Raw genomic sequence first — 26,576 nt, 5'->3', positions numbered from 1 at the left:
ATGATAAAGTGGCATCCTTGGCTGCCCAATGAGAAACAGCTCTATTCCAGAGCCCCATAATGAAATATATTCGTTTGCTGCATCTTAGTGGCACTACTTTGTCACTTGTGAGAAGAACTTATCACGAAGGTCCCCATTTCTCTGCATCAAGAGCCCTTCCTCCTCCCTTAGTACAAACACAACTCTTTCTAAATGAAGGCAACATCGTCTAGATCATGAGCGATCCCATGAAACATCTATAAAATATGACAGCTCCTGCTGCACAGGGACAATCGATGGCAGCCTACAGTATTTCCTAAGGCGCGAAGACTCAAGAGCGCTTCCGCAACGCTCGGGATCGGGTAGTCACCCCATCAGAGCAAAGGGTTCAGTTTTGAGGTCGTGCTCAGAAAAATCATTTTTTCCCCCTGGGATGTATAAAAAAAATAAGCAGCTTTCTGTCTGTGTGCTGTCTGAGTATGAGCAGAGGCGTTCTCGCCGCACAACAGTGACCACAGGACCGTGAAGCTTTAGAGGAGTCTGCAAAAACACACGCAGCAGCTCGTCTCAGGCTAAGACGCCCGTCCGGTGGCTCTTTGTGGCCTTCTTTGTCTTTATGTAAAAACCAATGCTCTCCAATGATGTGTTATGTAAAATTCCCAGAGGCTTGATTTAAATGGTTGGATATCCTGCATGCTAGCTTAGTTATACTCCAGTGCATCGCCCCTAAGAGCACATGGACGCTGCATGAAAAGCAAATGTAAATGCAGCCTTAGCTTCTTAGATAACAAGAAATTATGTCATGCGTTTTTTTCCCCTCTTATTGTATTATTATAATAATAAATAAAAAAAGGGGGACTTTTCTTACGCAGATGTTTCTTTTTTATCCGTACAATCACAGCATCCGGCTGTTCCTATGGCCTCTCTTAAAAGACAGCTTTAAGTTGCGAGGGAGCAGAGGTCCTGTGCCAGGGGCGAGAGTGGCAGCAAACCCTCGCCTGCTCTCCTGTAAATATCACACCCACAGAAATGTGAGGAGAAAAGAGGATTTGGAGGGGCCCGAGCAGGTCTGCAGCAGGTCTCCTGGGTCTCCCCCTTTGAGTGCTCGACAGATGACCAGGTGGTAATGTATTGTTGATCTTCATGTCGCATAGAAGCGGAGCTTAATACACTGTGTACACTACATCTGTTACATTAACATGCCTGTGGTTTTGCAGGTGACACCATAAAGATGTAGCTTTAAATTGTTTAATTCTCATAGAACTTGAGCATTCAGAGCATTTACCCATTCACATACACATGTTCATACAAGTACTTTTTTCTCTCTATCGAACATTCCCACTCCGACGAACTCTGCATTCAGTAGCTTGATGTTTTGGTATGTAAGGATCGAACCAACAACCTTCTGATTAGTAGAGGACTGCTCTAATTCTTGAGCTACAGCCACCTCCAGATTGTAGCAGTGCACCTACAAGGAGTTGCAGATGCATTTTATGCTATTTTAAGTGCATCGTTGTATAACAGCCTGGAAAAGATTGCCTCTGCATTAGAACTAAAGAAATCTAGTTTAATCCAACTAGTTTCAGAACTTGGACTCTATACTTCTTCAGTGGGATCTTTTCAAGGTCTTTACAACATCAAGTGATGATGAGTTGGTGTCCTAGTGTGTCTAAACAACAGAAGAAAGAAATGGAGATTCAGTTAAAGTTAAAGGTGGTGACTGCCTTTGTACATATTTCAGGACGTCGGTGGGGCAGTTTGAGTTCTTGTTGGCAGAGTTGGGATCACACATGTATCATACACATTTTATTATTTCCATATGATTATATATTCAGTACAAATTCTGAGTTACAAGTACAGTTGTTGCCAAATGCAGCAGTCTGATGGTCAGATCTGTTTATTTGCAAAAAAAAAAAATGGGAGGAAATTTTTTTCCTAGATCCAAAAACGAAATGGCACAATTACATCTAGCGAAATTACACGGTTGGTGTGAACGGCTACGTTAAGAATAGGTAAGTCTAAAAAAAAAAAATGTTTTTTTTTTTTTTACTATATTTGTATCTCATCAGATACAAGTAGCTTGTTGAATTTGACTTGTGAAAATACACAAGTTTACCAAAAGAGATCCATGAATTGAGACACAGTGCATGCACAGCATTTTGCTAACCAAGGGTTTTTGATGATTAGCCAGCTGTTTCAGCAAACAGAAGTCTTTGTACAGCCAATAAAGAGGGTACAGAATATCAGCTAAAAGCAAACTATTAAATACATTGTACAATTACACATTTAGCTTCTCCTACAGATTTATGCTCCTAATATCTCAAATCTACAATCTCACAGTCAAAGAAGAGAAGATTTGGATCTCTGAATTCGCAGAAAAGCATCACTTCTATTCAGCCAGAGACTGCTTTGAAAAGTCTTTTTTCTTTTTCTCGTCTTTTCAGAAATGTAATTAGGCTGTTAAAACTAAGAGCTCGAATTTAACTGAAAGAGCATAACATCCAATCTAATAAGAGGGCTCTTTAATGAGTAGCTAATTATCTACAGCATGGTGCACACAGGGTGCTATTGTGGCTTGAACTTGTGCAGGGAGCCAGCTGACTGGGGCACCCTTTGTGTTAGATTGGTTCCCACTTGGGAAACATTATTCACTGAAACATGGTTATGCTTTGCTTTATGCCTTTATAAAAGGCACCACTTGGATATGTTATGGGGTCAAACAGAGGTATGTCTATTCATTGGGATGATTGTGTTACTTTTAGGGGGGGGGGGACACACAAACAAAGCATCTAAGCATCTAATCTTTAAGGAGTTGCATGAAATGAAAGGGTCTGCTGACTGCGAGAAGTCGACTGTCGTGACTCAAGTTTTTAAAGGAATCTCATAAAGTGTAAAGGATCTATCTTTGCCTTTAAGCTTGTGTCAAGGCAATAAAGAGAATCACACACAACATAAAACAAGACCAAGAAAACCAAACAACACGGGATGAGTGAGCCCAGTCAATAAATGGGCATGTATATTTGCTTGCTCAGTCATAAGAGATTTATTTTGGTGTGTGCATAAAACAGGACAGAGGCAATACATCATAAGCGACTGCATGCTCCGCCTTCGTTAAATGCACAGTAAGTTTCATCAGACAGAGTCTGGGGGTCCCCTAGCTGTTTCCTTCCTTTCTGTTTACCCAGCACCGCCCCTCATCTGTTCAAGCCCGTCTCCCTCTGACCTCCACAGCCTTAGCGCGACTGCATTAATTTTCCTAACAAAAATCAATCGGCCAAGGAATGGGACAAGGAGAAAGGGCCTTGTTATTACACCGAGCAGGAAACACCCTCTGACTGAGCGCGTACAGCTGTTTTTATAGGTAACAGTTCAACAGAGGGGTGGGGGGGGGGGGGGGGGCGGCGGCAAAGGGATTGCTCATTTCCCCTCAGCCCATAGATGAGTCACTCCAAATAAACTTACACATGCCCTATGTAATGTCATTAGAAAATGAGGCTTAAAGACAATACAGGGGTTATTTGATGTGAATTTGTTCCCTGTTAATCATAAGGGAGAAGCATATGAGAGCAATTTGTCTGCAAAGATGGCAGTGGAGTGTTGAGGTTTGAAGAGGAAAATAAAGCACTCAGTCAAGGGAAAAAGAGGGCATATGACTGCAAATTCCCAGCCATGTGGCCGTTTCATTTTTGTCTATTTATGTGCTGGCTAGCTGAACAGAGTCGCAAACATTCCCTAAAACCAGATTAGGAAGTTATGAGGCCTATAATTAACCGGCTGTTTCAGCCGAGAGCTTCGGCTTCCTGTTTCCTAATGAAGAGCGAGTGAAAAATGATTTAATAATGCAACAAATGTGCCTTACGAGCTATTAATAAGTAGTACATAACATAAACATGACAACAATATTGGCTAGACATTTAAAAGAAGTGAATAAACTGTCCGCAGTGGGGAAAGTATAGAGTTATGGCAAGTTAAAGGTGAGAGGCAAACACTGAATGCAGAGCTTGGGATGCCATTACTCTGACGGCAAACAGGGGATCATGAGCCCAGGGAGTGACTGAGTGTGCGTGAGTGCGTTGGCGTGTGTGCGTGTTTAAAATGGTCTATGTGTTTAAAATGTGCTGCACAATACCTGCTAATTCTATTAAGTGCTCCTGTGGTGTGGCTGTGTGGTTATGGGTTGATGTAAATGGACGGCTGGTTGACTAAACAATGCAATAGCATTAGAATAAGGTGATTGGATGACAAAGTGCAGTAGAAGACCCGAGTCCAGCCACCTCAGGTCTTGCCAAGTCCATTACGTGTATTGGAGACGTCTCGATATCCGTCACTGGGAGTTGTCAGCTGAGAGAGAGGAGAGGTTGTTGTTTTGTTTAGCCTTCATCGTCAAGATGGCTTCCACCTCATGATATCTAGGTGCAGCTAATGCAATCAATCGAGGACCTCAAAAACATCTCCCCCCCCCCCCCCCCAGCTTTTTTTAAAAATCTGCACTGGACCTTTCATGCTGTTTTAGAAAATGCTGGCAGTCAAAATGGCTCAACGCCAAGCAAAGCCTTAAGTTCTGTTTTCACCTTTGCCAAAAAGCCATCGCTGGCTGATTTCATGACATGTACCTGTTTCCGTAAGTCATTTGTACAGTTGCAGACATGCACACAGTGGAGGACAACAACAAAGTTAGAGACAATCGGGAGAGAACACAACACAGGCCGAGCTGCGCTAATCAGCATCGGCCACCAGCAACTCCTGAATTCTGGGAGGTAAAATTACATTTTTATTTAAAAGACGGGTGTTTTTTTGTGGCGAGCAATATAACGGCTTCTGAAGAGGTGTTCTACGGCAATCTAAAGCAATAAAAATATTCTAATAAAATAGGCTGATTCTTCTCATTGCTGGCCTCACTGAGTAGCAGCAGCTGTTTAGCTTTCAAGTCAGTGCTTGCCCCTCCAATCTACAGGCACTACAAAAGCACTCTACTGTAGTTGATAACCCGACTATGAATAAGCACATGAAACCAAGGGCAATTATTCACAGCACACTTTGAGACAAAAGCTGACTTGAGTGATGGGATCATCTTTGGCTGTGGCTTGAAACACAGCAGTCCTGTGTTGAACAATCAGACAGCTACAAAGTTGACCTGCAAAAGCTAATCTCACCATCCAATTGTGACTGCTACTATGACCTACACCTACAAACTAAACAACAGGAAGGCAGCGTGAAGGGATGCGCTGATTGAGTCGATAGTACAGCCAGAACAAATGTTTGGGACACCAACAAAGAAGAAAATCTAGTTCAGCTGTGCCAGCAGAAGCCTTGTTTTCACAATGTGTCCTCCAATTGTAATCACGACCGAGCTAAGGGGTAGCATGGAGACAGACACAGGAGGAGGAGACATAACTTTATTAGATCCATGTCACAGAGGGAATAGCTCATAAATGTTAAAGCTTTTGTTTGCAAGCAGCCATAGTTTGAGACAGCACCTCCGATGCTGTGCTCTATTCTTCACATTGTTTAACTTTTTTATTCTTTTATTATTATTCACTTCCACTGCTGGAAGTCTCTTCCTGTTAAAAGCTCATAGAAGGCCGTCTGATTGTTATTGTAGGGTCTTTAGATTACGATATAAAGAGGCTTGATGCAACTATCGTTGTGATTTGGTGCCATCTAAATGAAACTGAACTGAAATTGACTTAAATCTTTCATCTCTATTAGCGCATTTAAAAACTTGATTTATACATTTGCCTTCTGCACACATTCAAGTGAAAAGAAAGTGGGTAAAAAGTACACTCATTTTAGAGGAGCTGTCTCATGCCAAGCACAGCTAATGCATTGAAATACTGTCAGCTTTGTTCTTCTCTGCCACTCGCTCTAAGAGCCCGTCATTAAAAGCACTTGTGTGCAATGTGACTGTTTAAGTGTGTTGATTGGAGGAAAGTGTCAAGAGGTTGTTCCTTCTGCTTTAATTACTCCACAACAGGGTCCTTGCCACGGGAGCCGCAGGCTTTCTCCAAACCGGAGAGAAATTGCTTGAGTTTAATGTAACGATTTCTCTCCCTGATATTAACCAGCTGTGCGTGACACCGGGCTCAAGTGAGGAGATCAATTCCCAGTGACAGCGTCGTCGTCGTCAGGCAGGCCAGTGAGCGAGTGAGGATGTGAAGGAGGATCACGGACCGCCACTTCCACCGAAGAGAGAGGGGTGTTGGTGGCTCGCTGCAGGTGTCTCAACCCGGCTCCCTCTACCACTCTAATGCCTCCCCGTGCTCCTTTCTCCGTCTATACATGACACCTGGTAGGGGGAGTAGGTGATCCCAAAGGACAGAAGGGATATATATATATACTTAGGCAGAAGAAAGGTCAGGCGAGCTGAATGTGGCAGGCAAACAGGCAGTGGGGGTCTGGGGGGTCTGGGGATGAATCACAGGAGAATTGGTGCATGGCAGTGAATGAATAACCCGCCATGGCTCCCCAAACCCCATTATTTCCCTCCTTCTCCAGCGGGGCCTGAAATTCATGTCTGCGCATGCTGCCAGTTCATTAGAGGGAGGATGTCATTCCTCTTCTGGCTGCGGCAGGACAGGCCAGGCGGGCCCCAGGAGGACCCGGCCCTGTTTAATTCCACATCAACCGCTCCACTGAGGGCCTTAATCTCTGCTTGTGTGATCAATACTATATCAGTGTAAATTAAAATGACAATTTTAAAGTAATTAAGCCTGTTAATGCTCGATTCAAATGTCATTATTTGCCTGAAGAGAAGCAGAGGATGAGGGATGTGGATAAATGGTGCATCTATATCAAGGGGGGAAGTGGGATTTTTTTTTTTTTTTGGGAGGGGGGGGGGGGGGGGGGAGGCTAAATTCGGAGCAGTGTCCGCAGTGACAGGTAGCCCGCTTTAAGTGGCACAGTCCAGTGTTGCCGCCACGGCCACCAAAAGGAGGGCTTAACAAAAGCGCATTAACTCTCAACCCATGCCGGCCCACAGATCTCTCCAATTTCAGAGGAGGATAACCCAATTGCTGAAATCTGATTTGTGCAACCAAACCCAATTATGGCCATATTAGATGAGAAGTGGCAGGGAGAGAACGCTTGCTGAGCGAGGCAGGAAAAATAGAGACTGTGGGAGGGGTGGGAGGAAAAAACGAAACGTTACACAATAAAAATGCACTTAACTATAGAATGAAGCCTCGCAGTAATTGTGTGATTGGATTATTTTTGTCTCCCTCCTCACTCCGCTTTTGAAAGGCTATTTAGAGTCATTGTTGGAGTGAAATAAATGGGGCCCAACGTTAACCTTGTCCCTGAGTGTGTGTGTGTGTGCTTCTGTGGCCTGTTCCATGTGCAGTGAGGTGATGTGTAAGTGAAAAGGAAATGAAATGATCACATTGTTGGTTGTTATTATGACAGACTCACAGCCCACAGCCGCCGACCCTCCACTCCCTCTTAAGACCAGATCCACCAATTACATCCAATTGCACTGGTTAGGGGCCACACTGGGCCCAACTGCCATACCTCTAAGTCCAGCTATCACTTTGCTCTGATAGGGCCTAAAAATATGAGCTCCACCTTCCACCTTGTGTCTCTTCCTTTTCATCATATCCCTTAACTTATACAACTTATACTTATACTTATTCCAAAAGGATGCAAAAGTCACGCGCTGTGAACTCGGGCTAATGAAGCGGCTAACATAATCATCCCCCCGACAAAATACCTATATCTCACAATTAGTGGCTGCCACATCACGTGTTGACAAAACAAGAGGAGGTGATTAAAAGGAAGCCTTTAGCACGGGGGCGTACATCGGTCATGGATACGTTTGTCACTGCTCAGCTCATTCAGCAAAAAGATGCAAAAACAAACAAACAAACAAACCCACAAACAGCTGTCATGAGACAGAGTGACTCTGCGGAGCGGCTGTCACTGTGGCTGAACCACCTCAGTGACAGCTGGGAGGATGAAACTGCTTGAAGCTGCTGTTATTTGGCAGCAAATGTCCCGCAGTGGTGCGATTCCTTCAGATGGATGATAAGAGTTTTCTCAGAGCTAGTTGTTATTAATTTGCGTCATCTTTATCCGTCGTGATCACCATTTAGTGGAAATCGAATGCTGAAAAATCATAGCTAATTTCCTGCGAATTAGGTAAAATGAAATGAATTGCGACCACAAAGTTTGCAACAGTACAGCACAAGTCCTACACCGTGTCCTCAGATGATCTAACTCCATGAATTATTAAATACGTGCCAATAGTTACTAGATAGAAAGCCTCCCTGCTGAAAAACACCAGCGACCTGTGAGGATTTAATTAGCAAGGTGGGTGACACTATGCATCCCTGATCATGCTGGAGGGGGAAAAAGGACACCCGGGGGCTTTCAAGAGGGATGGAGAAAAGCTTGGCTTTGTATTGGTTTGCATCCAAGATGTCCGATCCATCATGCTGTCTGTTGACTGGTGTTAGCAGAGCCAGCCGTTATTAATTATCAGCTCATTTGGTGAGGAGGGGGGGTGTCAAGGGTAGAGTGTGGGTTTGAGGTAGTAGGTCCTCTTTGATCAATGTAACCAATCGCTCCAAGAGAACTCCACTGAGGGTGATTAAGGTCAGTCTGGCCTGGCACACTGGATGTTTCTTCTTTGAAAAAAGGAGCAGATGCTCCTGGGATGGATATGAGGAGAGGTGAGGCTGATAGCTAACTAGAGCATTAAATCTATCGCTGTAACTTCACTGTATGTGTCAGAGGAAGTTTGGCTTAAATGGAGAGAGAAGGGAGCAAAAACAGCTTTTTTAAAACTGCGAATCAACTGAGAGGCTGCACCAAGGTGAATATGGATTATTTTGAGCTGTGAGTCAGGCAAAACTACTCCAGCTGAGTCCAAAAATACAAATATAGAGTTAAAAATGAGCACAAAAGGCGTCTTTATAATCCATTTTTAAAAAGGTTTGAAAGGAAAGCTTCACACTCGCTGCCACATTTTTGGCTATACAAGCCTCACAAGCCTATTAGAATATTGAAAGACCTATGGGCTGTTTTCAGAAAATAAACATGTCAGGAAAGTCAAGCCTAGAAATTTTCGGCCTCATCCCCTCGCACACGGACATTTCTAGAATTCCCAGAATCAACCAATTATTTATTGTAAATTATGAAATATTCACAGTGGCTTTATGTTGAGGCACATTATTCTGAAATTGTTCCACAATATGCAGTCAGTTTTTCTGCAGATTGGTGAACCTCTGCCCATCTTTACCCCTGAGAAGCCTCTCTAAGATGCTCTTTATCCTCCCAATCATGTTCCTGAACTGCTGCCAGTTGCAAAGTGTTCCTCCAGCTGTTTCTGTTTTGTACCACTTATTTTTCCAGTCTTTTGGTGACTCCATCTCAACGTTGCATGGCGTGTTGCTGCCATCAAATTCAAAATAAGCTAATATATTTCATAAAATATTAAAACATATCAGTGTATATGTTCTTTTGTGAATAAACTATTGGTTTATGAGATCTGCAAATCATTGCTTTTATTTACACTGCATGCCAAATTTTTAGATTTGTGTCTATACTTAGATTAAATATACAAATAAAAATACAAATAAAACTGCCTAAATTAACTCCACATTGATTATTTACACAATAATACACAATAATAGTACCCCTAACACTAACCCTATCAGAATGTGTGGCTATCAGGGGACAAAAACACACATTTAAAACATCAAAAACGTCAGTTCGTTTTTCTAAAAGGATTATCATCCTAAGCTAACAGGGTGAATAATAATTATTATTATAGTGTAAGTGTTAAAGAATGCACTCATAAGTAAAAATTGTGGTTTTTGATCTTAATACTTCCGCTGTTGCCAAAATGTAGCATTATAAGTGAATAACACAGCATAATGGGGCATCATCGGTTACGCCAAGTATACGAATGCTGGCTTTGAGTGTGTGATGCATGTTAGTGAAGAATGGAGTGTGTGGGCTGAGTGGGGGTCTGTTTTCTTCCTCCTCAGAGAGTGGGTCTGTGAGAGCTGTGAGGGCTTTCAATAGAGAGAGGATTATGGAAATCAAAGCTGAGAGATTAGCTAATGGGGATATAATGGCCACTGACGGCTTGGGTCAGCCGGGCCATGCAAATGGAGCAACTATAGCTGGTGGAGGAGGAAGAATCGATATGTATGGACAAAGCACTGCCTGGAGATGGCCCTATATGAGCAACAGCTGAAACGTACACACACGCTGAGTGAGGGCCTGAAGCCAGCAGACAGAAGTGAGCTTTCAGCAAGAGGACCCGGCTCAAGTGGGGAAGAGGAGATATCGCCAGCTCCAGGCCCCGCTCCCTCTCACTGATGTCAACAGGCAGCATGTGATTCTCCCCAACGCCCTGGCTCTCATCCCCACTGACACAGCAGAAAGATGCAGATGCTGGTGCGGCCTCGCTCTCCACGCTCCATCAAATATCTATTCATCCCGCTTCGGGCCCAAAACACAACAAACGTCCTTGTAGACAATCAATAGTGCTGCGGCCAAGTATTACAACAGCATTTAGACACACTAAGTAGTTTATTTTCCTACAGACTCCGGACAATCTGACATCCGCCATTTAGGGTGTGCGGATATTAACCTTCTTCGGATGTACGAGGCAAAGTAGAAGTCGTAAAAAGCGATTGAGTGGGACACATGACGGCTTTCATCATCAAACTAAATGGAACGTCGCCTCTCTTATATATCAGAATACCAATTCTGAGCATGTCAGAAAAAAAAAATTTCAATTTCAGGTAGGAGCGGCAGGGACTCTGGCTCCCCCGCGCCTGGCCTCTCCCCTCTCATTTTCATTCCTGCCCGCTCGGCGCAGCCATTCATCAGGACCCGGGCAGAGGACACCTCCCGCCTGCTCACAAATGCATGGAGCAGGCAATAAAATTAACCTTGTGGCAATTGTTTTCCCACCCGTTTGATGGCCCCGTGTCAGCTCATCTGTTAACGGCGGAGAAGGAATAAAAAAGTCAAGCTGGGATGTGCAAAAAATTACGACTCGCGGGGGTGGTTGGGGTGGCGGGCCGGCGGGGGGGAAGATACCTGAATGAAGCCGAGCTAATGCCAGATTATGGAGTCAAAACTCGATCAATCAGCGTTAGGGAGTATCTGAAAACATGTTTGCTGCTGATTTGTGTCCGGGAACAATAAAGAGCGCTGAGAGTCTGCGAGGTGGGTGTTATGAAGACAACCAACAACAAGACGCAGTGATGTTTTTACAGTCCAGCGAGCCCCCACCACCCCCTCCATCTCTAACCCGGCCCTTTCCCTGGACAAGACAGGGATAGGAGGGAAGGAGGGGAGGAGGGGAAAGGTGGTGGGAGAGGAGTGGGGGGATAAAAATCCTTCAGAGGGTGTTTATTTGCTCTCAACACCACCTAAGCGATCAATATTTTTAATTTGGGTCCGAGTTATTATTTTTCACATCACTGCGCTGGGGAGCAGAGTAAAGTGGCTCATATTTTAGCACTAAAAAGATCGATATGACAGGCTCACCTTCACTCTGCCCCCTCGGTGGCTGCGGGGCTGCACATCATAATGGACGGCGGTGAGGTACACCCAGCCCGCCTCATGCTGGAATCACATCATTATCTGAGGCTGGAGACACCTCACCACCACCACCACAACGACATGCCACCCTCCGCCACAGGACAACAACACGGCCACCTCAACTGATTTACTCTCCTCGGCCAGATGCTCGGCTTTATCAGAGAGAGTGTGTGTGTGTGTGTGTGAGAGAGAGAGCGGTGCCGCAGCAATCCGGGAGGGTAAAGGCTCAACTGCCCCACAGATTTCCCTTCTTGTAATAAATGCATCAATTTCTCCGCTTCTTTACACAATCCATTAATTATATCTACATTTTCAGTCAAAATATTTTCACATAGAGAAGGCCCGCTCCCGAGGAATCATAATTCACCTGTGATGGCAGATTCATTGATTGTCGCTCAAGGCATGTCCAAAGTGTGTGTGCTTTTTTATTTTCTCCTACGTGCATGCTTGCACTGTGTTTATCTGCCTCTGCATGTGTGTGTGTGTGTGTGTGTGTGTGTGTGTGTGTGTGTGTGTGTGTGTGTGTGTGTGTGTGTGTGTGTGAGTGTGTGCACTTATGTCTGCCCACGAGAGTATGAGTGATGGCCATGGAGAGTTATGGCCCGGCGATATTACCGAGCTGACATCTACTCCATTCAAGTGGCCTCAGTCGGTGCCGTACTTCTCACCATATTGAAATAAGAGCTCTCTTAGATTTAGTTTGCAATATTTTAACCTGCTTATGTGCCCGCTGTGGCGTTTTTAAACACAGAGCTGGGAGGCAGAGCAGGAGGAGGAGGAGGGTAGATGCTGGAGCTAGTTAACCTCTGTGTGCAAAACCAACAGACTCTACATGGAGACCCTTCCTCTGTGACCCCACTTTAACTGGAAAGTATATAATCTCTATATGCAACCGAGTTTGTGTCCTCATAAAAAAGCGGGGGGTGGGGTATAGGATCAAGTCGTTGTTTTTTTTAAGAAGGGAAAAAGAGGAAGGCAATAAATGTGAGTGACATGGATTTCTGGGCAATGGTTTAAACACAGTGAAACTGAAGCCCTGTCAGCACAGACGGACACTAAGCGTTCATAAATTCCTGCCTTAGGAGAGAGGGACTGATGATTGCATTACAGCATGCATCATGGGAATCACCTCTGCAGGAAGATGAACCAGGAATCTGAATGCAACTTCAGGAAGTCAGGAAATAAAGGCGTTAATGCTTTGCTTCAGGTGGGGTTTCTCTGCATAAAACTGGGACTCTTGCTTTCCTTTACTTAAATAATGAGGCTCCGGTTTCACAATCCACTTTTTGCAGTAGTCTTTTTATTCCCTTTGCAACAGGATCTAGTTGAGCCTGCCCCAAAACACAGACTGACTGAGCTGAGACTCTGAGGCAATTTTGTATTTGTATCTTTGGTGGTCAAATTAGATTTAATGTTAGATTTGACTTCCATGTCATACCAAACTTACCATTATCTATCAATAAAACATCCCCCAAAAAGCACTATCAGGTTTCACAAATGCAAAACACAGAAAAGTGTTACAATATACACTTTTAAATTCCAATAATCTATTCATATTGTTTTTGTATTTCTTCTTTATCTGCTTCCTTTTTTTCATCTTTTTTCTTCACGGCACATTTTCATTTTTACTTCAAATTCATCCATCCATTCATGAGAGCCTCACCCACCTGTAGAGTGGCTCTGGAAACCTCACCTCGCCCGCCCATCTTCAAATGTTAAAAGAGCTTCTGGCCTCCTTCCCCACCCACCCATATGCATTTTCATTAATTAGCAGCAAATTCCAGTTGAATTTCAGACAAATAAAGGTCTGCACGATAGCATCAACAAACTGTTGCTTGTTTATTTTCCGTTCATAAATCATATTCGCTTAACTTAGTTACACCCAGTATTTCTCCTCTGGGCATACACTCCGTACTGCAGTGGCTTTGTGCCTCAACAGAGGTTTGCACTGTGCTGGAGTCTACTCCTGTCTGTGTGGGGTAAAACGCAGACAGGTCGTTAGTCCGTCTTAGGACAAAGTCAAAGAGACAGACGGATATGCAAACACAAACTCACTCGTACAGCCGATTTAGAATCCCCAATCAACCTAACAAGCATGGATGGCCGGAGGAAATTTGAGCAGACACAGAAAACCGCCCCCGCAAATTCGACTAGCAGATTAAAACCCCAGAAGCTTTCTTACATGACGTGACAGTGCTAACAACTGCACCGTGCTGCCCAGCTTCAAATGCAATATACATATGAAATTAGATTTCATACAAATTAGTTTGACCCAAGGCTTCTACTGTCATCCTGTCCTACTTAGCAAAGCTGGGCTCTACTGTAAATGTATTTTTGTCAGAATCCTGGCTTACCTGAGAGAGGACTCAACCTTGGTGGTTATAAGACTCATTCTGAAGCCACAAACACAACTTCTGCTCCATTATTCCAAACAAACTAAGATGCTTAATGCAATCATAATAAAAATTCAGTCAAATACAAACGATTTAAGATTCATGCTAAATGTTGCCTCTGCTGGGTCACCATTTGCAGTTTGTATCAACTTGATACACTTGATCAAATCAAGCAAGCACAGCAGATTTGTCTCATCTTCACGTTCAAGGACACAAATCCAAGGGAAAAACAAAGCAGGACAAAGTGCTAACACAAAACATAAAAAGAGACAGCGGTCTCCTGTCAAAGCACGAGGCCTGATTTATCCTCTACTCTCTGCTCTCATTCCTGTCCTGCAGACCACAGACATGAGAGAAGCCTTTAATTTCCCATTAAAATGCCCCGGAACAACTGAGGGCTGAGGAGGCGCCGTGTGCCTGCTCTGTGTGGACAGCTTGATTAGGCTTGTGTGACTGCGGTAGGTGTCCTTTCTGTGCTAGCTGCAGAGACACCAGAGCAAAGTGTGTGTCGGGACGCAGCAGCATCAGCATCAGCGCACGTCACTCCAGATGACATGGGCTGCAGCTCCAGGGCCAGGCCTACGATAAATATTAATGGCCAAGAACAAGTGGATTGGGAGTTGAGTTATCAGGGCGGGCCTTCCTAATTGACATTTTACCTGCTGTATACCTTAACGGGGCTGTAAAACACCAGGCCGGGGCTCAGCCGTAGGGGGGAACATGTCAGTCAAGGTACCGCCACCTTCCTCTGGGAGGAGAGGAGGAGCTACCAGCTCGCCCGGCTTCTCATTGTTCAGATTTTTCAGATTTGACATGCAGGTATTACACGGTGCTATTATCTAGCAATTATTGGAAAGATGCTTTAAGAGATGTGAGGACTGGAATCTAAATAATTCTAATAAATTATGAAAATGAAAAAAGCCAAGTCTTTCCTATAAAAAACTAAATTAGGCTTCGACATTTTTTATTTTTGCATTACTTGTCATTATTTATATGTTTAAAATTTTTTTTTTTTTTTGGGGGGGGGGGGTTAACATTTCTTTTTTAGCTTTATATTTCTTTACATTTCATCAGTTGTGTTCATGCTTATGACTTGAATTATTACAATTTAATATTCTACTTATTTACTGGAAAAAATCCATCCATTATTCAAAGGAGCATATTGAAATATTTCATTTAAAAAAGCAAAAGTACAGATTGTTTGCAAAAAATAGCTAAAAACTGGGAAGAAAAGACAAATTTTATATCATATTTTCTTGATTTAGGCATTAGATGAATCATCAAGTTGCAATAAATCAATCACTGCAAGGAAATAAATTGACCGTCTTATTATAGGGCTCCATGCATTCATGTCAACGCATTTATAAATTGCATTCCCCTTTGCATTCACTCTCAAACACACACACACACACGTTGGCCTTTAACATACACCTGTAACACTACAACACAAATCATCCAAAACAGTCACTCGTCTCGTCCCAAAAAACACCAACACAAACATATATGCATACACATACACGGATGCATGCAGGAAACACAGCAGCACACACTCACACCGAGTGGAATCTCAGGACCCAGAAATGTGTTCCCACTTACATTATCTGAAAATTGACAAGCGGGGCAGACAACAAACAATTATCCCCAGAGCACAGGGAGGAGGGAACAAAAAAAAAAAAAGATCGAAGACTGAGAAAACAAATAGAGGTGATGTCATCAGAGCTAAATGGCAAGCCCTGTGTGAGAAAGACTGGAGAGTCTATTCATATTTACTGTTGCCAGGATTTCAATATCAACATCATCGAAAGCACATCAGATGTTTCTCTTTCCGCTGACTGACTCACAAAGACGAGCACAAGCTGCCGTCTGTATTTGAGGAAAATTAAAATATAAAAAATGGTGGAAAAAAAGAAAAGAAAAAAAGGTTAATCCATAGACAAACACCATTAAATAAACAGATCATAATGCTGGGATATTAGCGGCGCTTATGTGAAATGGCAGATAATTAGATTTGGGAAAGGCCAGTGTTTGTAATATTTTTTTGAAAAGAGCAAATGTGACTCAGTGGGTGCTGTGATTTATGAGCGTTTGTGGAGGTGCAGTGTAGCGTGGCGATAACGCACAAAGTGCTGAGGAGATCCAAGATAGACGCAGGCAGCGATCACAGACAAACTGGGTCTGGGGGCACGGTCCATAACTGGACAACATCCATATGTTATTTTATAGTCTATCTACATAATCTCCTGGGAACGCGGAGATCATCATCTGATGCACCTGCAGCCTGGTCACTATCAGCCATAACGCTACAACATAAAACATGCTTCTATGTGGAGAGAGAGCAGCACTCAATCCTCTGCTGCTGGTGTTACAATTGAGCATTTGGCTCCACCTAGAGGGCACAGAAGCTGTTTAGCAGGAGGAGGTATGGAAAGAGTCATTGAGAAGAAAAATGATTTTATAAGTGTCGATTTTAAGGTCATAAACATGTACGAAACAGGACAATTTCTCCACTTTTTTTTTCTTTTTTAATTGAAATATGCTTTGTTTATAAATCCCAGCTCACGTTTAGGAATCTATGATTTACTAATCAGTACTGAAACAATCCCCAAGCACTTCCAGCCTCAGCTCAGCTGAGTTCCAGATCTCTACTGCCATCTTGTGGTCATCTGCGTTTACTGCAGGTGTTAGGAAAACTGAGCAAGTCGGCTCCTACAATGTGAGCAGCTAACAACGTGAGTGTCATGTATCACATTAGGTGACACTTGGCTGTGGGAACGCAGGTGCAAAGCTGTGTCACAGCTGCTGCTGCGTCACTCCATCTTTCATTTATGCACTCATATCAAACCAAAACCAGGTAATGCGGTTGTCCGTTTCCACAGACTCAGCTCATATGTAACAATTACATGGTGTGCGACAGCTTTTTAGTTCATGTTCTATCTACAGAAAACAAACAGAGCAATGCCAACCACAGACTAAAATACCACCACAGTGTCCTATTTTAGGAGGATATTGTGGTGCCATTTCAGTCACCTATCACAAAATTGCTTCTGCACTGGCACGTATCAAATGTTCTTGATAGCATTAGAATTCATGTGAAATGTGTAAAGAGCAGGTGGTGGCAGTGGTGGGGTTGTGTGGATCAAAGCATATAATTTTATATATATGCTGAATTGTTAGCATATAGTTAGGGCTCGATCAAGTGGCCCTGAATTCTCCTTTAGTTATGCTGCAATAGGTGTATGCTGCTGGGGGATTCCCATGATGCATTATGTGTTTCTACTTCAGTCACCTTTCTCATTCACTATGTGTTAATAGACCTCTGCACTTTTCTCTGTATCTACTATTATTGTAGGCTCTACCTTACAATATAAAGCGCCTTGAGACGACTATTGTTGTGATGTGGTGCTGTATAAATAAAGCTGAATTGAACTTTTAAGCTTCAAGCTAAGTTAATAAGAAATTTTTTCATCATTTTTAGGGTACAAACTGTCTGCTAATGGAGTTCTACTTTGATACAACTAGTCTGAGGTCTGGGGCCTCGCTCTGTGTGAAGTTTGCATGATTCTCCCTGTGCTTAAGTGAGCTCTCTCCAGGTACTCCAGCCATGCACAGGTTAGGTTAACCGGTGACTCTAAATCGCTGTAGGTGTGAATGTGAGTGTGAATGGTTCTCTATCCCGCTGCGTTGGCCCTGTTCTGTGGCTACACATCCTAAGTGCATTAAAGATGATTAAATCCAGTACCAAATCTTCATGTTGAGCAATAAAAATTGATTCAGACCAAATGATTGAGCTAGTTAGCCATCCCTATCACAACAGATGTAAGCTTATAACAAACAATCCTTCTTTTTCTGTGTATTTATCATACATGTACATCTGAAGGAGTGCACAGGAATGGCACTTTGCCTCCTAGCAAGGAAACTCAATATTGTATATTTAGCATTTAGCATAATCCCGGTGAAATCCAATCATCACTAGCATGTAATTCATGCAAGAGAGCCAATGAAAATAAAGTGAACAGTCAAAGCACTCACTACCTTTTAAGCTGCGTTGACTGACTCGCATCAACTTCTGCACTGATGCAAGAAAACATTACACCCTAAGTTAGCAGTGTTTGCTTACCGCCATCAAATGCCACCCACTGAAATCAAGATTTTTTTTTAATACGATCGATATTGTGGCTGAAAAGTAGAAGATCTTTTTTTAAAACAGCTACAACAGCAAAAATTAACCAAGAATATTTCTTACTCCTTCTGTTTAATAAGTATAAGTGCTTATCAGCTTTGTTAAAGTTTCTACATTACCATGTTTATACTAACTCAACATTTCCTGCACCTCTTTCATTGATACACATCATTCGACCACTTTAGAGAATAAGTGAGGTAGAAAGAGGGGAACAGAGGGCAACCACCAGAAAAACAAGGAACGACAGAGAGGGGATGGCAGAGATGGAAATGAGGCAGGAGACACTTTCACAACTGGGGTAAATCCACACAGCAGCCGATACAATCTATCAAACGCCACTCACTGTGAAATGCTCCTGGGATCTGTAGTTCTCATCGAGGTAGACGCGGGCTCTGCTGTATTCCTTCAAGGCATCGCTGGACAACAGCTCTCTGAGGGACAGAACACACCAGGTCATATATAAGCAAAAAAGAAAGTTCAAACTAGCGCAAAAAAAGTTGAGATATGACCTAAATGGCTAAAATTTTGCAGGGGGTGTTGCACGGTCTATAGCACTACAAAAAACTATCAGACAAACTTATGAGCACAACACTTACTTCACAAAATTATCCACGTGTGACATGGACTCCTCGAAATTCTTCCCACCCACCTCCTGACAATGCAGTGCCAAGAAGTGAGGCTTATGTGACTGTACTGTCTGAAACACAAGACAGAAAAAAAGCACAGGTGAAAAGAGAGCAAACAGGACAAACAGTTGTGTTTCACTTCATTTTATTTTTTAAGTGGAGTACATCCACAACAATAACTGCAGCACGCCCATTTTCACACAATAAACAAAGCTAAATTTGAATCATTTATCCAAGCGTAAAAACCTATATTGACTTGGCACCTGGGCCTCTACAATTCTTCCTAACGCGACTCTTTGACATGCTACTATATTTACACAAGACAAAGTGCCTTGCTAATTTAGGCAGAAGGCACTTAGTGAGCTTGTTCCACACGCGTAACGCTGGCCCCTCTTCATCTACAACCAGAGATGGGCCTGCAGATCTCTATGTATGTACAGCAGGGTGTGACAGACGCTCACACATCGCCATTAGTGCTGACACCTCACTCAGTGTACCAATAACAACTGCACCGCTCCAGCGATATATCAGATGCTTATTAGAGTTTGGGCAAGACTCCAGGAAACAGGAAAAAGGGATGATTTTTATTATACGGCTGTGAGCAACAAACACTTCCTGGAAGCTATCTCCCCCTGAGTCACATGACCTCCTATTACACATTGGGAGGTGTTTGTGAGCACCCTGTCAGAGGTGCTCAGAGTGGCTGACTTCTAATGGAAAATCAATACCAGCGAGTGATTTACAGCACTCACAAGCACTCACAGGGTCGCCCCTATGGATGTCAGGCGCGAGCTATACATCATTGTCGCAGCCCGGTGAGTGGTGGGGGCTACAAATGATCCCTGGACCCCAATGGAGCCACGCTACTTCACCAGCTCCCGCCCCCACCTCAGCATTGCATTATGCTCACTACAGGCCCAATCAAATAAAAGTAATGTATGGCAGTAATGCTATGGATTTTCCATCAACCTATGGCTTGTCACTTAGCTCGATGACCCAGGAGCGGGGACCTGCAGAGGCCCCAAAGCTGGAAAGATTAGTGCACCTATCAACTCAAGATGGAAAAGGTCACACTCTCAAGGAGCTTACAACTAATGTCAGGCTGGAAAATGGTGCACGCACACTGACGCGCCTGTGCCGTTTTCTATTTATCTTTCCACACTGTAAATTCTGGTCTAGGCGAGCAATCAGACAGAATCCGTGTAGTAATATCATTATCAGGCTCACCAGTGCTATCAGGCCAGAGCCAAACAGCATTGACTGATGACCTTAGTTTGCAAAAGAAAAAAAGAAACCTTCGGACTAGCTTCTAATTAGATATAATTAGATAGTTATTCAGTTGACGTTTGAGAGTCGAGCAGTGACCGATGTGTTGACAAGCTGCGTACTGAATCTATGACAAAAGATTTTATGGTGCGTAACGATAGTGGAGAGGAGAGGACTGCCTCCAGTGACATCTGCTGAGGCAAGGGTGAGAAAAGCCTGTTTGGCCACATTGACACTACCAACAGAGAGCTCCCATATGGGACCATTTTTCAAACTCACAATGGTGTCAAGACGCTGATGTGTTTGATATGAAGGTGTGTCCTCATATCCTCTCTCTCTCGAACGCTCCATGACACCATCTGAACTCCGAGGACGCACCCGGGCGTCTAAATGACATATTTGTTTAACTGGAGCGGGAGCCGAGGAGAGATGTGCTGTACCAACAAAGTCAGATCAAAGTCGCGATCTCATACTTTACATGTATTCAGAAGATGGTCCTAACACAGATGTAGTTTGATGGGGGGATGAGCATGCATCAAAAAAACAAAAAGCAAAAAGCTAAAGTGTGCACTGCTAAAACCCGATTATATGAATGAATGTGTTGACAGGAGCGGAGGATTTAACTGGCAAGTAAGGGTTTTTTTCTCATTGTAATTTTGAGTATTTTGAGACACATAATAGCTGTCAATCAAAAACAATGGTCCTAGGTTGTAACACATATTGTCATTTATCACCTTTTTTCAACTGTAAATTAAGTCCTCAATGTTAAGCTGTTAATATCTATTTTATCTCACAAGATAAAGTTATCTCACTTCAGTTATTGTTTCGTTGTTTTGTCAAAAAACATAAAACTGAGTCAGTCTGACCTCAGAATGATATCAATTTATTATCAATTGGATATATATCAGCAATTAAATGCAGTCTCTTTCTGATAATACAGTATTTGATAAATTGTCAGAAATCACTTCTCTGTTACTGCCTACATAGACATAAATTTACATATAAAAGAAATTCACATTTGACTTTGAGATCTGCACTCAGAAATCTAACCAGCTAGAAGCCAGCGGAGTCTGTTCTCGAGTTGTGCTTATTAACAGACTCATTTAAAATGAGGAAACATGCTGGCAATTTGTCAGACGGCATTTGCAAACTGTCAACAATCTCTATGAGAGTGACCTCTTGTTCGTAGTATTTTCAGAGCATTTTAATTTATTTAATAATATATCGAGAAGAAGAAAGCAGCTGGACTCCTTTAGCCTGAAAAAGTCTAGTTGCTTTCTTTTTCAAGCTGTCAAGATTACCATGAGCTGGATGACTGAGAATAGCCAACTCTCGTACTTCACCAGCCCTCACAACGATTATATGACTGTGTGTATGACTACACGGGGAAACAAACTAAGGCCCCAGTCACACAATAAGGCCTAAAGACCGATCAGTGAGCCCATGATAACTACCGGCTGAAGAGGAAAACGTGTATTTCCAGACTGGTTGGTCCTTGGCAATTGTATTGGTCACCAGCAGATTGATGGAGTCACCTGAAGTTTCCAGGGAAGATGCCATCATGTTCAACTACATGCTAAGCAGTTGTGAAACTGAAGAATACGTCATAAATCAGAGACTGTTTGCCTACAAAGTAAATGTTTTATGTTTTGCCAGGAGGCCTCTGAGTCTGTGTGACTAAGACCCAAGTTAAGTGAAAAATGAGTTATGGGGGGAACGAAACAAAAGTTTATTGCTTCTGAAGTATTCTAAGAGTTTAGGCACCACTGGTCGAGCCACCCTGAAAGCCATACACAAGTTATTTTGCATTGCTGATGGTTGCTAACATATTTAGCTGTATGGCAACAACTGCAGGCCTTGACACCAGAAGCACATTACTAAGCACTAATCACTTGACATGAAATTGAGCCAATGTGTCAGAAGTAACCATAATCCTGCCTTTAGAGACAAAAAAGCACACATTACATTAGCTAGCTATTCATATTTATGCCAAAGCACTTGGCAAACTTTGTGTTTTATGTGTGAAAAGGTCACAAGAAGTACTATGCACCAGATATCAACAGAGATAGAGGGCCTTTTATGAGAACTAATCAGAAAAGCCTGAGTCCTATTTCATGGTTCCTTTTTGGAGGTGGGAAACAATCAGAGGGATCAAAGGAGCTTGTACGCTGTCAAACAGCTGGGATTGTTTGTCTTACTGTCCCATTCCAGCACAACCACTAACTGGGAAGAACCCAAAACGAGAAACATTGGGTGTAATGGTGGTTATTAGGTTATTAAGTTATTTTTATTAGCAGATTAAACCAAAAGACCATCTCATCTAGTGCATGTGAGATAGCCACGATATGGGGTAATTGGATTTCAGAGACTTATTTTAATTGCACACATTGGTCTGTTTAATCAATTAACTATCTGATGCCCTTAAGCACTGTACAAGTACAGATCACAAGACTGGATGCTGGGATCTCACACAATCACTGGCTTGTGACAGGCCATAGAAGTTTCCAATGCAAATCAGCTGGGGGATTATTCAATTCAGTGCGGTGCAATGCAAAGCACTGTTTATACTACTGCACCAGCAATGGAGAGATCCCATTTTCACCAACCTATTGCAAACAAGTGGGACAAGCAAATGAACCTGCTTTGCCTACATGTAAATAACTGAGATGTCCTGACACAGGGTCAAAAGTCCTAATAAAGGATTTGATTCAGTTGCATGAGAAGTCAAGAAAATCAGAAGCAAAGCCTCTGAAAAAAAAACAAGTACAGCAGTTAACAGTTCGGCCTTTTCCACTTCACTTGGATTTATAGCATCCAATAAAATGTAACCAGCAGCTTAGTCCAAGTGCCGAGAGTTCACGCTGCCTGTCCATAAAATAAAAAATAAAATTCAGTATCAGGAAGCTAGGATCCCATCAAATAAAGATTTTTTTAATCTAAAATAATTATCTTTTTATGTTTTTGGTTTTACTAAAATGTGCCTTCTTATGTTCATATAAGTAAAAAGCAAATAAAAAAAATGTGAATGAGTAATATGATAAACTTTGTATTATTTCAAGCTTTACATGAGTTAGAACTTTCGGTTCAGCAGTACATTCCTGTAAATCTCTTGAGTTCTTCTTTTATTCTACTTGTCTCACACATAAGGTGTCTGAAGGCCACCGTCTTTGTTTAACTAAACTTAACTGAACAAAGTTTTGCTCAAAATATGCTTGAGTATGAAACAGCACAACCATTATAAATAAGTCAAGTGCTAAGATTAAATAGAGAACATGAGAAACAAATCACACAAGCATAGAGAGGAATAACTTTTAATTGCATGACAGTACAGTACCAAAGGCAAACATACCTTTGAGCTTCAAGCAAGGCGTGCCGTTAAAATAATTTTTCTTCCTTGAGGAATTCCCGCATGCGATCATTTCGACCATATATAAAAATACAGCAGGTAACAAGTTTGGTACCAACAATGACCTAGAGCCTTAAGGGCCAGTTTTAAATTATGTATTTATTATTTATGATTTATTAGTTTTAACAGCTTCTACTGTGTAATTTGTCGTTAAAAAAAATGACAACACTTGTTCCTTACAATCTTGTTATTAATAGTCGAGGGAGTGTGAAATGCACTGAGCTGCTTTGAAGCAGCAATCCATGCAGCTTTTTGCAGGGTTTTTAGTTTTTTCCTGATGACAAAATGGTCCTGTGTGGTAGAAGTGAAGTTTAGTGGATGTGAGACCAAAGTTCGGTATAAAACAAGCTTTGGATTCTTGCCAGGTGAATGCACTGCACGAGTCTTGCCTGTAAACAGCTTTAAACATACAATGTGCTTTTTCCGATTGCAGCTGCTGACAATTTTCATTGAAAAAAGGGAGAATTGGTTCAGAGTTTCTGGCCAAACGGCAACCAAATCAACTGAGAGCAATGTGTGCTCCAGAAGGATTGTGGCAAGCTGGCCCAGCGAGGCTGATTGTAGTTAACTCTAGCTGTTTCTGCTGGCTGTTCCCAGCCGTGCAAAGTTCAGAGTCTGGTGCTTCTTTCCATGACGTCAGCCGGCAACAGCACAGAGCTGGCATGAGGCTACAGGCCCGCCTGGTTCACACAGGGGCACATCGCTCTCTCTCTCCCTGCATGCTTTTTCGCGCGCGCACACACACACACACACACACACACACACACACACAATGATATCGTCATCTAACGCACATAAGCACGTTGCACAGTGCAAACAGAATTCCTCAACAGCCATAACCAGCACATGCTCTTTACACAAACACACACACACACACACACACACACACACACACACTTTTTCCTCATGATATCTAAAATTCCTGGCAATCCAAAAATCACCTTTGCATGCCGGTGACAGTGAAAATCAGGGGATAGCAAAGCTAAGTTAAGAAAGATTTAGAAATTTACAGAGGAAATGCCGCTGAGTTCATGTTCACCTGTATTTTGTGATTTCTGGAACTTGCTCTACCTTCTACATTAAGAAGAAGCTGTTGTGCCATATGAATAATTTCAATTGATTAAGAGCAATCATACAAACTGACAAAACTGGAACAGTTACATCTATAACTTCTGTTCCCTGAAGGAGAGGAACGGGGTGCCACAGATAAGTGTATCAAACCCCTGTATGTCTCGGCTGAAGAAACCTCTATTTACGCCTTTAAAGTGGGTGACTTGTGATAACTTCCACACAGCCCCGCTTTCACATATACCCCCTGTCATCACAGTCATCCTTTTTTGATAGCCACTCTTCACAAGCTAAGCTGTGCGACAGGGCAACCTCGCTTTGGATTCGTTCCTCTCCTTCAGGGAACATAAGTAATAGATGTAACTGTTTGTTCCCTTTCAGCCAATTCGCTTGGTACAACACATAAGTATGATATATATCTATATCTATATCTATATATATAGATATAGATAGATATATACACACACACGCATCCCACAGAGATCCCACCAAACTGGAGTCGGACGAGTCAGTGCGTGGTAGACACAGCAGAAAGGACAGCAGCCAAAGACAAGTCCCATGCAGGACCTAACCACAGGTGTTAGCCAGCGAACTCCTTTAATGTATGGCACCAGGGGCACCTTAGCTATCAATTAAACCTCTCAGCAGTTAAGAATGAAGGCACCACAGATCCAGGTACGAATGAATCACTTCTTCTCCTGGGAGAGAAGGTCCCTGTGGAGAGGAAGCTCCCAAGGCCTTGCTGCTAACAGACTCATTATCTCCGCATATCACGACTTGGCTACCAAGGGGCCACTAGAATCAGGGAAAGACGATGTTGAACAAAGAACAAAAAATATATTTTCCTTTGGGGGAAATGCATAAAGTAGCACGTCTGGCTATTAGTGCGCTACTGCATCCATGCCTAGGGGTGCATTGTGGTCGACTATGGAGAAGAACAGGGGCCAAATAGATGCCAAAACTGGGCCACTATCAAAGGGTGAAACCTCCATTCTCTCACCAGACAAAAACTCCTGGAGAGAAGGTCTAGTCCCAGGTTCAGATGGCCTGGAACATGGGTGGCTCTTAGAGACCAAAAACCAGCAGTGCACCATAACAGCAGAGAGCAAGACAGCTTTAAGAGGGGATGGGAGCATGTCCCTCCCTGATTGCATGTAAGAGTCCACTGTTGAACTGTCCATCCTGACTAGGACATCCTGGCCCCTCAGAACTGGAAAATTTTTGCTTTGCTTTGCTTTGGTGTTCATTCCAAAACACAAAGACTGCACAGCAAGACTTGAAATTAGCACTTCGTGGGCAGGCTACTCACCAACTGCACAGAGGAGGCTAACATAAACAGGGGCAGATAAGCTACAGAAGCAGACAACAAAGCTAACAAGCAGCAGCTAACTAGTAGCAGCTAACTAACCCAACTTACCAGGGGATTTTTTTGAGAGGTGAAAAGCGTGCTAACTAAGGGATGCCTGTGATGACAGACTCTGGCTACGTCTACACTAATCCGGATAATTTTGAAAACGGTATTTTCATCTAAAAACACTCCGCGTCCACACTATCGTTTTTATCCACACTGAATACGCTATGTTCCTGTACTGCACATGCGTGAAACGTAACACAATTTACTTTCCGGCTCTTTGAAACGTGGCAGCAACATGTCAAGGAAAAGTGCCGAGTTTTATCTGGAGCATATACAAACTGATATTAATCTTTTAAAGGGCTGTCAAAATAGAGAGCAACCAAGACAACTGCTGTACAATGCCGTCCACAATCTTAGTTGAATTGGTCACATTAATGCATCATACGACTAAAATGCATCATCGTTTTCAAAAGCCTCCATTTTCGCAGTCCACACTGTGACGCGAAAACGACGTTTTTAAATTTACCAACTTTGGAGAGCATTTTCAAAAACCTCTGTTTTCCATGACCGAAAATGCAGACGGAAAACCAAAACGGAGAGAAAAAGATGCGTTTTCAAACGAAAAACGTATTAGTGTGGACGTAGCCTCTGATGTGCAGGGGGGCCATGTGCAAGTCATCGCAGCTCATCCGCCTTGAAGGCGTGAATAAAGAGGTTTCTTCAGCCAGGAGACGTGGGGGCGTGA

The 26,576-nt window shown here is 42.8% G+C and overlaps 1 protein-coding gene across 3 annotated transcripts in view; it reads right to left on the bottom strand.

Annotated features, from left to right (window-relative positions):
• The window catches only part of inpp5a (inositol polyphosphate-5-phosphatase A), a 150,724-nt gene that overhangs the window by 75,876 nt on the left and 48,272 nt on the right, over nt 1-26,576 (bottom strand). For all 3 annotated transcript variants that reach the window (XM_026190031.1, XM_026190029.1, XM_026190030.1), the window contains 2 exons: nt 18,708-18,808; nt 18,455-18,542 (listed from right to left, as the gene is read on the bottom strand). In XM_026190031.1, the coding sequence (XP_026045816.1) occupies nt 18,455-18,542; nt 18,708-18,808 (189 nt within the window). The remainder of the gene's footprint in view (nt 1-18,454; nt 18,543-18,707; nt 18,809-26,576) is intronic.

Source organism: Astatotilapia calliptera, chromosome 13, assembly GCF_900246225.1.
Source record: "Astatotilapia calliptera chromosome 13, fAstCal1.2, whole genome shotgun sequence".
Classification (NCBI taxonomy): domain Eukaryota; kingdom Metazoa; phylum Chordata; class Actinopteri; order Cichliformes; family Cichlidae; genus Astatotilapia; species Astatotilapia calliptera.
Note: the sequence above shows the minus strand (reverse complement) of the source record. Positions and strands in the feature narration are given on the sequence as shown.